This window comes from Pan paniscus, chromosome 2, assembly GCF_029289425.2.
Source record: "Pan paniscus chromosome 2, NHGRI_mPanPan1-v2.0_pri, whole genome shotgun sequence".
NCBI classification, from domain to species: Eukaryota; Metazoa; Chordata; class Mammalia; order Primates; family Hominidae; genus Pan; species Pan paniscus.
In genome coordinates this window covers 47,074,205-47,086,394 of record NC_085926.1, presented here as the reverse complement: position 1 = coordinate 47,086,394, position 12,190 = coordinate 47,074,205, and the positions used below count along the sequence as shown (strand labels likewise).

Here is a 12,190-nt window from a genome sequence, read left to right as displayed (position 1 = left end):
TCCTGGTTTCCACCAAATCCACTCTTTAAAGCCCCCAATATCTTGTCCCTACCCTATTGAGTTTATGAGCTTCCTTCAGATTTCACTCCCTGTCTATTATCTAGGGATCTTTAGGTCAGTTATTTTAATATTTTTGAGAAATCAGTTCTCTCAACTTCTTGCCTTCTACCCCTCTTGTCCCGCCAATCTTGCTGGATTAATTCACTAGTTGTTGCCTCTGATGGCTTAATCCCTTCAACAAAAATAGAATAAGTATGCTAATGAGCTCAATTATAAATTGGTAATGTCCAACTTTGGGCAGCAACATTGAGGATTACAGTCTACTTCCATTTCTGTTGCCTAACGCTTGAATTTTCTTTGTCTTTTACCCTGTCTCTTCCCCCAGCTTTCAACTAATTATGTCAGAAAAGTAGAGACCAATTTTTTCTTTTCTTTTTTCTTTTTTTTTTTTTTTTGAGGCGGAGTCTCATTCTATCGCCCAGGCTAGAGTGCAATGGCGTGATCTCACTGCAACCTCCGCTTCCCGGTTCAAGCGATTCTCCTGCCTCAGCCTCCCAAGTAGCTGGGATTACAGGCACTTGCCATCATGCCTGGCTAATTTTTGTATTTTTGTAGAGATGGGGTTTCACCACGTTGGGCAGGGTGGTCTTGAACTCCTAACCTCAGGTGATCCACCCGCCTTGACCTCCCAAAGTGCTGGGATTACAGGCGTGAGCCACCGCGCCCAGCCTGTATCTCCTTCTCTTGAGATCACTTCCTCAATCTAATTTGGTGATTCCATACTTTTTCTGTGATCTAAACAACTTGTCTGCTCACCAGCTCTATCATGAGGGAGGGAAGCAAGATACAGAATGGCTTATATGTTTTTAAAAAGAAAAACAATGATCTCTGTTTAAAAACCACACTCAAGTGCATGCACAAACGAGTGCAGAAAGCTCTGTAGATCAAAGTGTTAACAGTAGTTGTCTCTGGAAAGTTGGATTGTGGACTTTTCTTTTGCTTGTTTGTAATTTGATTTTTATTAACACTAAATGCTTTTAATGATGAGAAAATTTCCCTCCAAATTTCTGATTGTGCTTATATTCTTTTATTATAAACATTTTATTTTATCAAGTTCTGGGAAATGTCATTTCTTTTCTTTTCTTTTTTAAACACTTCCCCCTCCTGTCTTGTCATTTCTGTCAAACAATTCTTTGATTTCTAAAATGGACCTTCATTATGCCCCCTTCCCTCCCAACTCCACAAATTTACAATATAACCTGAGCCTATTTTCATCATATTTTGTCAGGATTATTCTTTTCATCTGCCTGTCCAAAATAGAACTGCTGAGGCTTAAGAAAGTGTTCTGGTCACTTTTGTATTTCTAGCATTTCGTATGTGTGCGTACTATGCAGATAAGCCTTGGTTGGACATCTCCTGGTACCTTCTGTCTTGAAAAAATTTCAAATGGTACTAATTTAAATCAAATTGAATATACCATAGGTTCTAATATGCCATCGATTGTAAGAAAATGATTATTTTATGAACGTTGAGACGTGAAAAAAATTTTCAGTTAAAACTATGATACCATTGATAGCATGCATCCTGTGGGCAAAATGTACATCATAGAATTGATGAAGTACAGTAGTGCTAACATCACATTTATGAGGTTTTTAGTGGTTTTGGAGTAGAAAAAAATGGTTAATTTTGGCACTGCTTCAGATCTCATTCATGTATTATCAGGTTACTGCCCCCTCTCCCCCTGTCATTACTTGGTTTTGTATGGCTACCACAGACACTGGTGAATGGAATGAATTATGATGAATTTAGGCCTACATTTGGGGAAAAGGGTTTTATATGTTTCCTTTCAGGAACATTGAAAACAGATTGTTGTATTCCAGTCTTGCCACATAGCCCAATGAGTGACTAGCTGAAAATACAAATCTCGCTGTCATGTCCTTTTGTAGCTTTCTTTTCTCCAAGTAGACAGTCCCTCAGTATGCGTTGGTGTGCTAGTGTACACTAGACTTGTGGCTTTTGATTTCTCTTAGTCAGTGTGGTTACCTTTGTTAGAACATAACCCAGAGAGCTGCGCATTGTGTTATGGAGCAGATGCACTGTAATGTGGAATAGTCTTGCCTTTGGAACTGTTGAACAGATACCAAAAACGATTGAGAAGCATTGATCCATAAGATGAAATATGATTCTTCTCATGAGAAACCTGACCACTGCCTCCTACTCCATCTTATTGTTGGCTTCTTTCTGCCTTACACCTTATATTCAGGTAATATTGAACTGTTTATAGATACTTTACACATATTATTCTATGTTATTTTGTGTGTGTGTGTGTGTGAGAGAGAGACAGGTTTTCACTCAGTTGCTCAGACTGGAGTGCAGTGGCATGATCTTGGCTCAGTGCAATTTCTGTCTCCCAGGCTCAAGCAATCCTCCCAACTTAGCCTTCCTTTTAAAAATTATTTTTCATTTTTTGAGATGGAGTTTTGCTCTTGTTGCCCAGGCTGGAGTGCAATGGCACGACTTTGGCTCACTGCAACCTCCACCTCCCGGGTTCAAGTGATTCTCAGCCTCCCCAGTAGCTGGGATTACAGGCACGCACCACCATGCTCGGCTAATTTTGTATTTTTAGTAGAGATGGAGTTTCACCATGTTGGCCAGGCTGGTCTCGAGCTCCTGACCTCAGGTGGTCTGCCGGCCTCGGCCTCCCAAAGTGCTGGGATTACAGGCGTGAGCCACCGCACCTGGCCTAAAAATTATTTTTAAGAGAGATGAGGTTTTGCTATGTTACCCAGGGTGGTCTCGAACTCCTGAACTCAAGTGATCCTCCCAATTTAGCCTCTTAAAGTGTTGGGATTACAAGTGTGGGCCACTACACCCAGCCTTATTTTATGTGTTAATCTCTGACTCTGCCTGGGATCTTCTCACAAATGTATTCGTCAAAAACGAATCGTCTCTTCAGGATTTTTTTTTTTTTTTTTTTAAAGACAGCCATCACCACAGCTGGAGTGCAGTGGTGTGATCATGGCTACCTGCAGCCTCGACCTCCTGGGCTCAGGTGATCCTCCCACCTCAGCCTCCCAGGTAGCTGGGACTATAAGTGCACGCCACCATGTCTGGCTATTTTTTTGTATTTTTTATAGAGACAGGGTTTCACCATGTTGCCCAGTGTAGTCTCAAACCCCTGGGCTCAAGTCTTCAGCCGGCCTCAGCCTCCCAAAGTGCTGGGATTACAGGTGTGAACCACCACACCTAGGCAGGAAAAATTCTTTGCATTCCTATTTTCCCACTAAACTGAGTTGCTTATCGTCCTCTTTGCTGCCTTACTATATATATTTCTATTCTTATATTTACTCCATTATGTTGGTATTACTTTCGTTACAAATTTCTTTTTTGTGACTTACAGGAAGCTGAGCTTTTTGAGGGCGGGGATGCTGCTTTATTCAAATTTGGTCTCCAGCCCTTAGCACAGTATGTGACACTATCTCGAGTAAATATTTGTTAAACTAAATGTAACTGAGTGTGAAGGAATGGACAATCCATATAGAATATACCTGTAGGTAGTAAGTATCCTAAGTTTTAATACAAATAACTATTATTTCAATCGTTTTTAAGTATTTATGATTTCTTTTTATTCTTTTGCATGTTTTCTTGGCTGAATGGAAATAGAGAAGAAGAAAATGAGGTAAGTATAATTTAACTAGTCATTCAATGATTATGAGATGGACCACTAAACACATTTTAGAAATTGGGTAAAAGCTGAAAACACTCAAAATGTAGCTATCATTTTGAATGTGAAATGAAGTAATAGTTTTTAATTTTGTTTTTAGAGCCATGGTAACTTATCCCAGTGAGGGATGTTGTGTATCTCAGAAAAATGGTTTTTAAACTTTAGAGCTTCAAGAGATTTAGGAAAGGTAGAGAAAGTTGGAAGTTCTAAAAATATCTTTTACTTGTTTTTTATGTATTGAGCTTCCATTTAAGATTTAACTTGAAAAGTGGATTCTGTTTCTTAAAAGTATTTGGCTCATGCCTGTAATCCCAGCACTTTGGGAAGCTGAGGCAGGTGGATCACTTGAGGTCAGGAGTTTGAGACCAGCCTGGCCAACATGGTGAAACCCCATCTCTACTAAAAATAAGAAAATTGGGCAGACATGGTGGCTTAGTCCCAGCTACTCAGGAGACTGAGGCAGGAGAATTGCTTGAGCTGGGGAGGAGGAGGTTGCAGTGAGCCAAGATGGTGCCCCTGCACGTCAGCCTGGGCAACAGAGCAAGACTCTGTCTCAAAAAAATAAAGTATTTGGAATTCACTGCTCCATGATAATATATGTGAAAGTATTTACTTTCCAACTTGAATGACTACTATGTAATTTTGAAAACTGATTTCAGATTTTACTGTGTTGAAAGGGAAGTTATTCTCTTAAATAGCCAAAGTGGATTAAAGAACATTAATTACAAGAATTTTGCATATGAGAAGTATACCACCATCTTTAATTTAGGATTGAGTTTGTTGCTGTAGATTTTTCTGATGCTCTTTCTACAACCTACATTATGCCTCAAACTTCCAAGGCTAACCATTTCCTTTGGTGATTTGGCAAACATGGAAGAAAAGTAGTCTTCTTAGGTTTATACTTTGTAACTGTTGCTTATACAGCAGTATTATTACTTGAGGGTGGGGGGCCCAGGCAGAGACAGTGATATGTGCCAAGGCAGAGTACTCTCCAGGAAGGCAGAAGGCCTGGTCCTCATTTGGTTACCTCATCTGTAAAACAAGTAAGGTGGGAAGTTCCTCTGTATCAGTGGTTTCCCAAACCTGGGACATTGATTAGAATTGCCTATGTAATGCTTTTTTTTTTTTTAAACCAAAAACCTCAAAACACCCCAAAAAACAAACCCTTTCCTCATCTTAGAGCTCAATAGCTCGTTGATATTTGATATTTCCTAGAGTGTGGATCACAGATGAGTATTTTTTTTTAATTTTTAAATTTTTTATTTTTTTGAGACAGAGTCTCGCTCTGTTGCCCAGGTTGGAGTTCTGTGGTGCCATCTTGGCTCACTGCAACCTCTGCCTCCGGGGTTCCAGTGATTCTCCCACCTCAGCCTCCCAAGTAGCTGGGGTTACAGGTGCATGCTGCCACACCCTGCTAATTTTTGTATTTTTAGTAGAGATGGGTTTTCATTATGTTGGCCAGGCTGGTCTCGAACTCCTGACCTCAAGTGATCCTCCCGCCTCGGCCTCCCAAGGTGCTGGGATTACAGGTGTGAGCCACTGTGCTCGACCCAGATGAGTATTTTTACTGTGCACTCAATGTGATGCCAGGAGACCACTGGTCTTGATGACCTCTGATTTTTCATCTCTGATAGAACACAAGAACAAACCATATTGAGTACTGAGATGTTAGATTTTGCCCTTTATACAAATGTCTTTGAAACATATGTCAGGTTTTTAAAAAATTCTTTTTAAAAAATGCTACCTGGAAAATAGTTATAAAACTGAAAAAAGTTATTTATGTACGAGAAAGTAAGAATGGGGAAAATAGGTAATTGTTGAACCTTGGAGTGGATACTTAGGGATTTATTATACCATTTTTTATACTTTTGACTGTGTTTGAAAATTTTCATAATAAAGATATATATAGCTTAGTGAAATTCATACTATTTGTTATTAAAAAGGGCTTTTCATTTCTCCAGTAAACATTTTAAACTGTGCAGTCCATTTGAAAGTAACTATTTATTGTAGTAGTAATTGCTTATTTTGTTCATTTGTAGGCAAAGATTGAAAATGTGCAGAAAACAGGTTTCATCAAAGGACCAATGTTCAAAGGTGTTGCTTCTAGTCGATTTTTGCCCAAAGGCACCAAAACAAAAGTTAATTTGGAAGAACAGGGACGACAGAAGGTGTCATTCAGCTTCAGCCTTACAAAGAAAACTTTGCAGAATAGGTTTCTCACTGCACTTGGCAATGAAAAGCAAAGTGATACTCCAAACCCTCCAGCTGTACCTCTTCAGGTAGACTCGACTCCTAAAATGAAAATGGAAATTGGTGATACCTTATCTACTGCAGAAGAATCTTCCCCACCAAAGTCAAGGGTGGAATTGGGCAAAATTCATTTTAAGAAACATCTGCTTCATGTAACATCCAGGCCACTGCTGGCTACTACCACAGCAGTAGCATCTCCACCTACTCATGCAGCACCATTACCAGCAGTGATAGCAGAATCAACAACTGTAGACTCACCGCCCTCATCTCCGCCTCCACCGCCTCCACCTGCCCAAGCCACAACACTCTCATCACCAGCACCAGTAACAGAGCCAGTGGCCTTGCCACATACACCAATAACAGTTCTAATGGCAGCACCAGTACCCTTACCAGTAGATGTAGCAGTTAGATCTCTGAAAGAACCACCAATTATAATTGTACCAGAATCTTTAGAAGCAGATACTAAGCAGGACACTGTATCTAATAGTTCAGAAGAACACGTAACTCAAATATTGAATGAGCAAGCAGATATTTCCTCAAAAAAAGAAGATTCCCATATTGGGAAGGATGAAGAAATTCCAGATAGTTCTAAGATTAGTCTGAGCTGTAAGAAAACAGGTTCTAAGAAGAAATCCTCACAATCTGAAGGCATCTTTCTTGGTTCAGAATCTGATGAAGATTCTGTACGGACTTCTTCAAGTCAAAGATCACATGATTTAAAAATTTCAGCAAGCATTGAAAAGGAAAGAGATTTTAAAAAGAGCTCAGCACCTTTAAAAAGTGAGGATCTAGGGAAATCTTCACGATCTAAAACAGACAGAGATGATAAATATTTTAGCTATTCAAAACTTGAAAGAGATACTCGGTATGTATCTTCCCGATGTAGATCAGAAAGAGAGCGACGGCGGAGCAGGTCTCATTCTAGGTCTGAGAGAGGCTCCAGAACTAATTTATCCTATTCCAGGTCAGAACGATCTCATTATTATGACTCTGATCGTCGCTACCATAGGAGCTCCCCTTATCGAGAGAGGACGCGCTATTCTCGGCCATACACAGATAACAGAGCACGAGAGAGTTCTGACTCAGAAGAAGAGTATAAGAAGACATACTCAAGGCGTACCTCATCTCATTCCTCTTCTTACAGAGACCTAAGGACATCATCCTATTCTAAATCTGATCGGGACTGTAAAACTGAGACCTCTTACTTAGAGATCGAAAGAAGAGGCAAGTATTCTTCAAAACTAGAAAGAGAATCTAAAAGGACTTCAGAAAATGAAGCAATTAAAAGATGTTGTTCTCCCCCTAATGAACTGGGATTCCGACGAGGGTCATCATATTCTAAGCACGACAGTAGTGCTTCCCGTTATAAATCTACCCTTTCAAAACCTATACCCAAGTCTGATAAATTTAAAAATTCTTTCTGTTGTACAGAATTAAATGAAGAAATCAAACAGTCTCATTCTTTTAGTTTACAGACACCTTGTTCAAAAGGTAGTGAATTAAGAATGATTAATAAAAATCCTGAAAGAGAAAAGGCTGGGTCTCCAGCTCCATCAAATCGATTAAATGATTCACCTACTTTAAAAAAGCTAGATGAATTGCCTATTTTTAAGTCCGAATTTATAACACATGATAGCCATGATAGTATTAAGGAATTAGACTCTTTATCTAAAGTGAAGAATGATCAATTAAGAAGTTTTTGTCCCATAGAATTAAATATAAACGGATCTCCTGGGGCAGAATCTGATTTGGCAACATTTTGCACTTCTAAAACTGATGCTGTTTTAATTACTTCTGATGATAGTGTGACTGGATCGGAATTATCCCCTTTGGTCAAAGCATGCATGCTTTCATCAAATGGATTTCAGAATATTAGTAGGTGCAAAGAAAAAGACTTGGATGATACCTGCATGCTGCATAAGAAGTCAGAAAGCCCATTTAGAGAAACAGAACCTCTGGTATCACCACACCAAGATAAACTCATGTCTTTGCCAGTTATGACTGTGGATTATTCCAAAACAGTAGTTAAAGAACCAGTTGATACGAGGGTTTCTTGCTGCAAAACCAAAGATTCAGACATATACTGTACTTTGAACGATAGCAACCCTTCTTTGTGTAACTCTGAAGCTGAAAATATTGAGCCTTCAGTTATGAAGATTTCTTCAAATAGCTTTATGAATGTGCATTTGGAATCAAAACCAGTTATATGTGATAGTAGAAATTTGACAGATCACTCAAAATTTGCATGTGAAGAATATAAGCAGAGCATTGGTAGCACTAGTTCAGCTTCTGTTAATCATTTTGATGATTTATATCAACCTATTGGGAGTTCAGGTATTGCTTCATCTCTTCAGAGTCTTCCACCAGGAATAAAGGTGGACAGTCTAACTCTCTTGAAATGCGGAGAGAACACATCTCCAGTTCTGGATGCAGTGCTAAAGAGTAAAAAAAGTTCAGAGTTTTTAAAGCATGCAGGGAAAGAAACAATAGTAGAAGTAGGTAGTGACCTTCCTGATTCAGGAAAGGGATTTGCTTCCAGGGAGAACAGGCGTAATAATGGGTTATCTGGGAAATGTTTGCAAGAGGCTCAAGAAGAAGGGAATTCCATATTGCCTGAAAGAAGAGGAAGACCAGAAATCTCTTTAGATGAAAGAGGAGAAGGAGGACATGTGCGTACTTCTGATGACTCAGAAGTTGTATTTTCTTCTTGTGATTTGAATTTAACCATGGAAGACAGTGATGGTGTAACTTATGCATTAAAGTGTGACAGTAGTGGTCATGCCCCAGAAATTGTGTCTACAGTTCATGAAGATTATTCTGGCTCTTCTGAAAGTTCAAATGATGAAAGTGATTCAGAAGATACAGATTCGGATGATAGCAGTATTCCAAGAAACCGTCTCCAGTCTGTTGTGGTTGTGCCAAAGAATTCTACTTTGCCCATGGAAGAAACAAGTCCTTGTTCTTCTCGGAGCAGTCAAAGTTATAGACACTATTCTGACCATTGGGAAGATGAGAGATTGGAGTCAAGGAGACATTTGTATGAGGAAAAATTTGAAAGTATAGCAAGTAAAGCCTGTCCTCAAACTGATAAGTTTTTCCTTCATAAAGGAACAGAGAAGAATCCGGAAATTTCTTTTACACAGTCCAGTAGAAAACAAATAGATAACCACCTGCCTGAACTTTCTCATCCTCAGAGTGATGGGGTTGATAGTACAAGTCATACAGATGTGAAATCTGACCCTCTGGGTCACCCAAATTCAGAGGAAACCGTGAAAGCCAAAATACCTTCTAGGCAGCAAGAAGAGCTGCCAATTTATTCCTCTGATTTTGAAGATGTCCCAAATAAGTCTTGGCAACAGACCACTTTCCAAAACAGGCCAGATAGTAGACTGGGAAAAACAGAATTGAGTTTTTCTTCCTCTTGTGAGATACCACATGTGGATGGCTTGCACTCATCAGAAGAGCTCAGAAACTTAGGTTGGGACTTCTCTCAAGAAAAGCCTTCTACCACGTATCAGCAACCTGACAGTAGCTATGGAGCTTGTGGTGGACACAAGTATCAGCAAAATGCAGAACAGTATGGTGGGACACGTGATTATTGGCAAGGCAATGGTTACTGGGATCCAAGATCAGGTAGACCTCCTGGAACTGGGGTTGTGTATGATCGAACTCAAGGACAAGTACCAGATTCCCTAACAGATGATCGTGAAGAAGAGGAGAATTGGGATCAGCAGGATGGATCCCATTTTTCAGACCAGTCCAATAAATTTCTTCTATCCCTTCAGAAAGACAAGGGGTCAGTGCAAGCACCTGAAATAAGCAGCAATTCCATTAAGGACACTTTAGCTGTGAATGAAAAGAAAGATTTTTCAAAATACTTAGAAAAAAATGATATCAAAGATAGAGGGCCTCTTAAAAAAAGGAGGCAGGAAATAGAGAGTGATTCTGAAAGTGATGGTGAGCTTCAGGACAGAAAGAAAGTTAGAGTGGAGGTAGAGCAGGGAGAGACATTAGTGCCCCCAGGTTCAGCACTGGTTGGGCCCTCCTGTGTCATGGATGACTTCAGGGACCCACAGCGATGGAAGGAATGTGCCAAGCAAGGGAAAATGCCTTGTTACTTTGATCTTATTGAAGAAAATGTTTATTTAACAGAAAGGTAAGTCTAATTAATACTTGTTTGACAAATTTTAACTCTTTTTTTGTTGTTAGAAAAAGCCTTTAAACAATTCAGACTGTATGAGATTAAACACATGAAAGAGTTGTGGGATAAAGTAAATTTAAAAGTCTAAAAAAGTGTTTTTACCTATTTAGATTTGATAGTATAGATTCCTTTCCCCATTCCCCGCCCCCACCCCCCCATCCCCAGGAAAGGAGATGTCTATTTTTTTCTTTCATTACTTGTTTGGTTTTCAAGGTACAATTTAGGCTAGCCCAGTATTTCTGTAATTCCTTTTACATGTGAAAGTCTGACCAAAAAAATAGAATAAAACCCCAGCAAAATAATCTGTACTTAGAGAAGAAAAAAGTGGTTACTTTGGATTTTATTTTCAAAAATGTGCAGAATGAAGTATCTTTGGGTACTGTATTAGTCCGTTTTCATGCTACTGATAAAGACATACCCGAGACTGGGAAGAAAAAGAGGTTTAATTGGACTTGCAGTTCCACATGGCTGGGGAGGCCTCAGAATTGCGGCAGGAGGCAAAAGGCACTTCTTACATGGTGGTGGCAAGAGAAAAGGAGGAAGAAGCAAAAGTGAAAACCCTTGATAAACCCATCAGATCTTGTGTGACTTAATCACCATCACAAGAATAACACGAGAAAGGCCGGCCCCCATGATTCAGTTACCTCCTCAAGTTGAGTTTGGGTGGGGAAACAGCCAAACCATATCAGGTACTTATAAAGTTAGAACTAGACTAGAACATAATTTTCTTCTCTCATTTTTTTTTAGACTATTGTTAATAGATTAAATCTGGCAATAGTGTAATAAATATTTTAGAAATGATAAAGTGGTTTATCAAAAAATCCCTAACATGAAACAAATTATAATGAGAATAAGAGTAATGAAAACATAGTCCTCTAGAGCAGGGCTTCTCAGTCTGTTTTAACTTTAACCCCTCCTTGATAATTTTCTCATTTTCCTGATGTAAATTTATATTGATTGTGCTTAAAAAACCAAAACAAAAAGTATCCTGCCCCCTTACTCTCCTTTTTTGGAAGTTTTCCTGCTAGTTGAGAATCAACCTAGCCATTGTATCTTTAAGGATCAAAATGTTATTAAATCAAATTTTCCTCTGTGTATAAGGTAAAAGACTTAATTTTAAAGGTAGGTCCTACCAGAGATTTTTTTCTATTACAAAATAACCTTTTAACAGAGAGCCTATTACAGCTATTTTCATTTATATCTAGTTATAAATTAGGTTTACATTTAAAATATTCAATATTTTAAGTAGTACCCTTTAGGAATTGTGTGAGTAGACTAATGGAACTTACAAGATCTTTGTAAAAGAATATAAATAAAACGAATCAGTCCAATTCTCTGACTTTTCTTTAGCGTTGAGAATCAGATATATATATATAAAACTGTGCATATAGATTTGGTTAGTGGAGGCATAAGAGGGCTTCCACCACTTTGCAGTGGGAAGGATTTATATATATTTAACTTTTTTTTTTTTTTTTTTTGAGACAGAGTCTCACTTTGTCTCCCAGGGTGGAGTGCAGTGGCGCGATCTCAGCTCACTGCAACCTCTGCCGGGTGCCACCACGCCCAGCTAATTTTTGTATTTTTAGTAGAGATGGGTTTCACCATGTTGGCCAGGCTGGTCTCGAACTCCTGACCTCAGGTGATCCGCCCGTCTCAGCCTCCCAAAGTACTGGGATTACGCCTGGCCTATATATTCAAAATTTTGAAGTGCCTGTTATATGCTAGGCATTTAGGAGCCACTAAGAAGACAAACTCTTATAAAAAATAATATGAATATAATGAAAACATTTTTCTTATGTTTAATGGAAAAGGGCTTACCTGCCAAAATCTATGCCCATTCGTCCTATTCCAGCCTTCTAGAGCAATACAAAATAAAGCTGCTGCTGATTCTTCAAAATTGTAGCTAAGTACTTCTAAATAGATAATTTCGTTCAGTCATCTTCAGGCTAAGCATATTCATATACTCATTAACGAATTGTGTCTTTAATCAAGAGGAATCATTCTTTTCACCTAAA

The 12,190-nt window shown here is 38.9% G+C and overlaps 1 protein-coding gene across 6 annotated transcripts in view; it reads left to right on the top strand.

The window, feature by feature from the left end:
- Window positions 1-12,190, top strand: part of SETD2 (SET domain containing 2, histone lysine methyltransferase) — a 147,401-nt gene that overhangs the window by 33,772 nt on the left and 101,439 nt on the right. For all 6 annotated transcript variants that reach the window (XR_010111422.1, XR_008624731.2, XR_008624730.2 and 3 more), the window contains exons 2-3: window positions 3,664-3,679; window positions 5,764-10,130. Coding sequence is in view for 3 of the 6 variants with exons in the window: in XM_003818444.6 (XP_003818492.3) it covers window positions 3,664-3,679; window positions 5,764-10,130 (4,383 nt within the window). In the remaining 3 variants the exon portion in view is untranslated. The remainder of the gene's footprint in view (window positions 1-3,663; window positions 3,680-5,763; window positions 10,131-12,190) is intronic.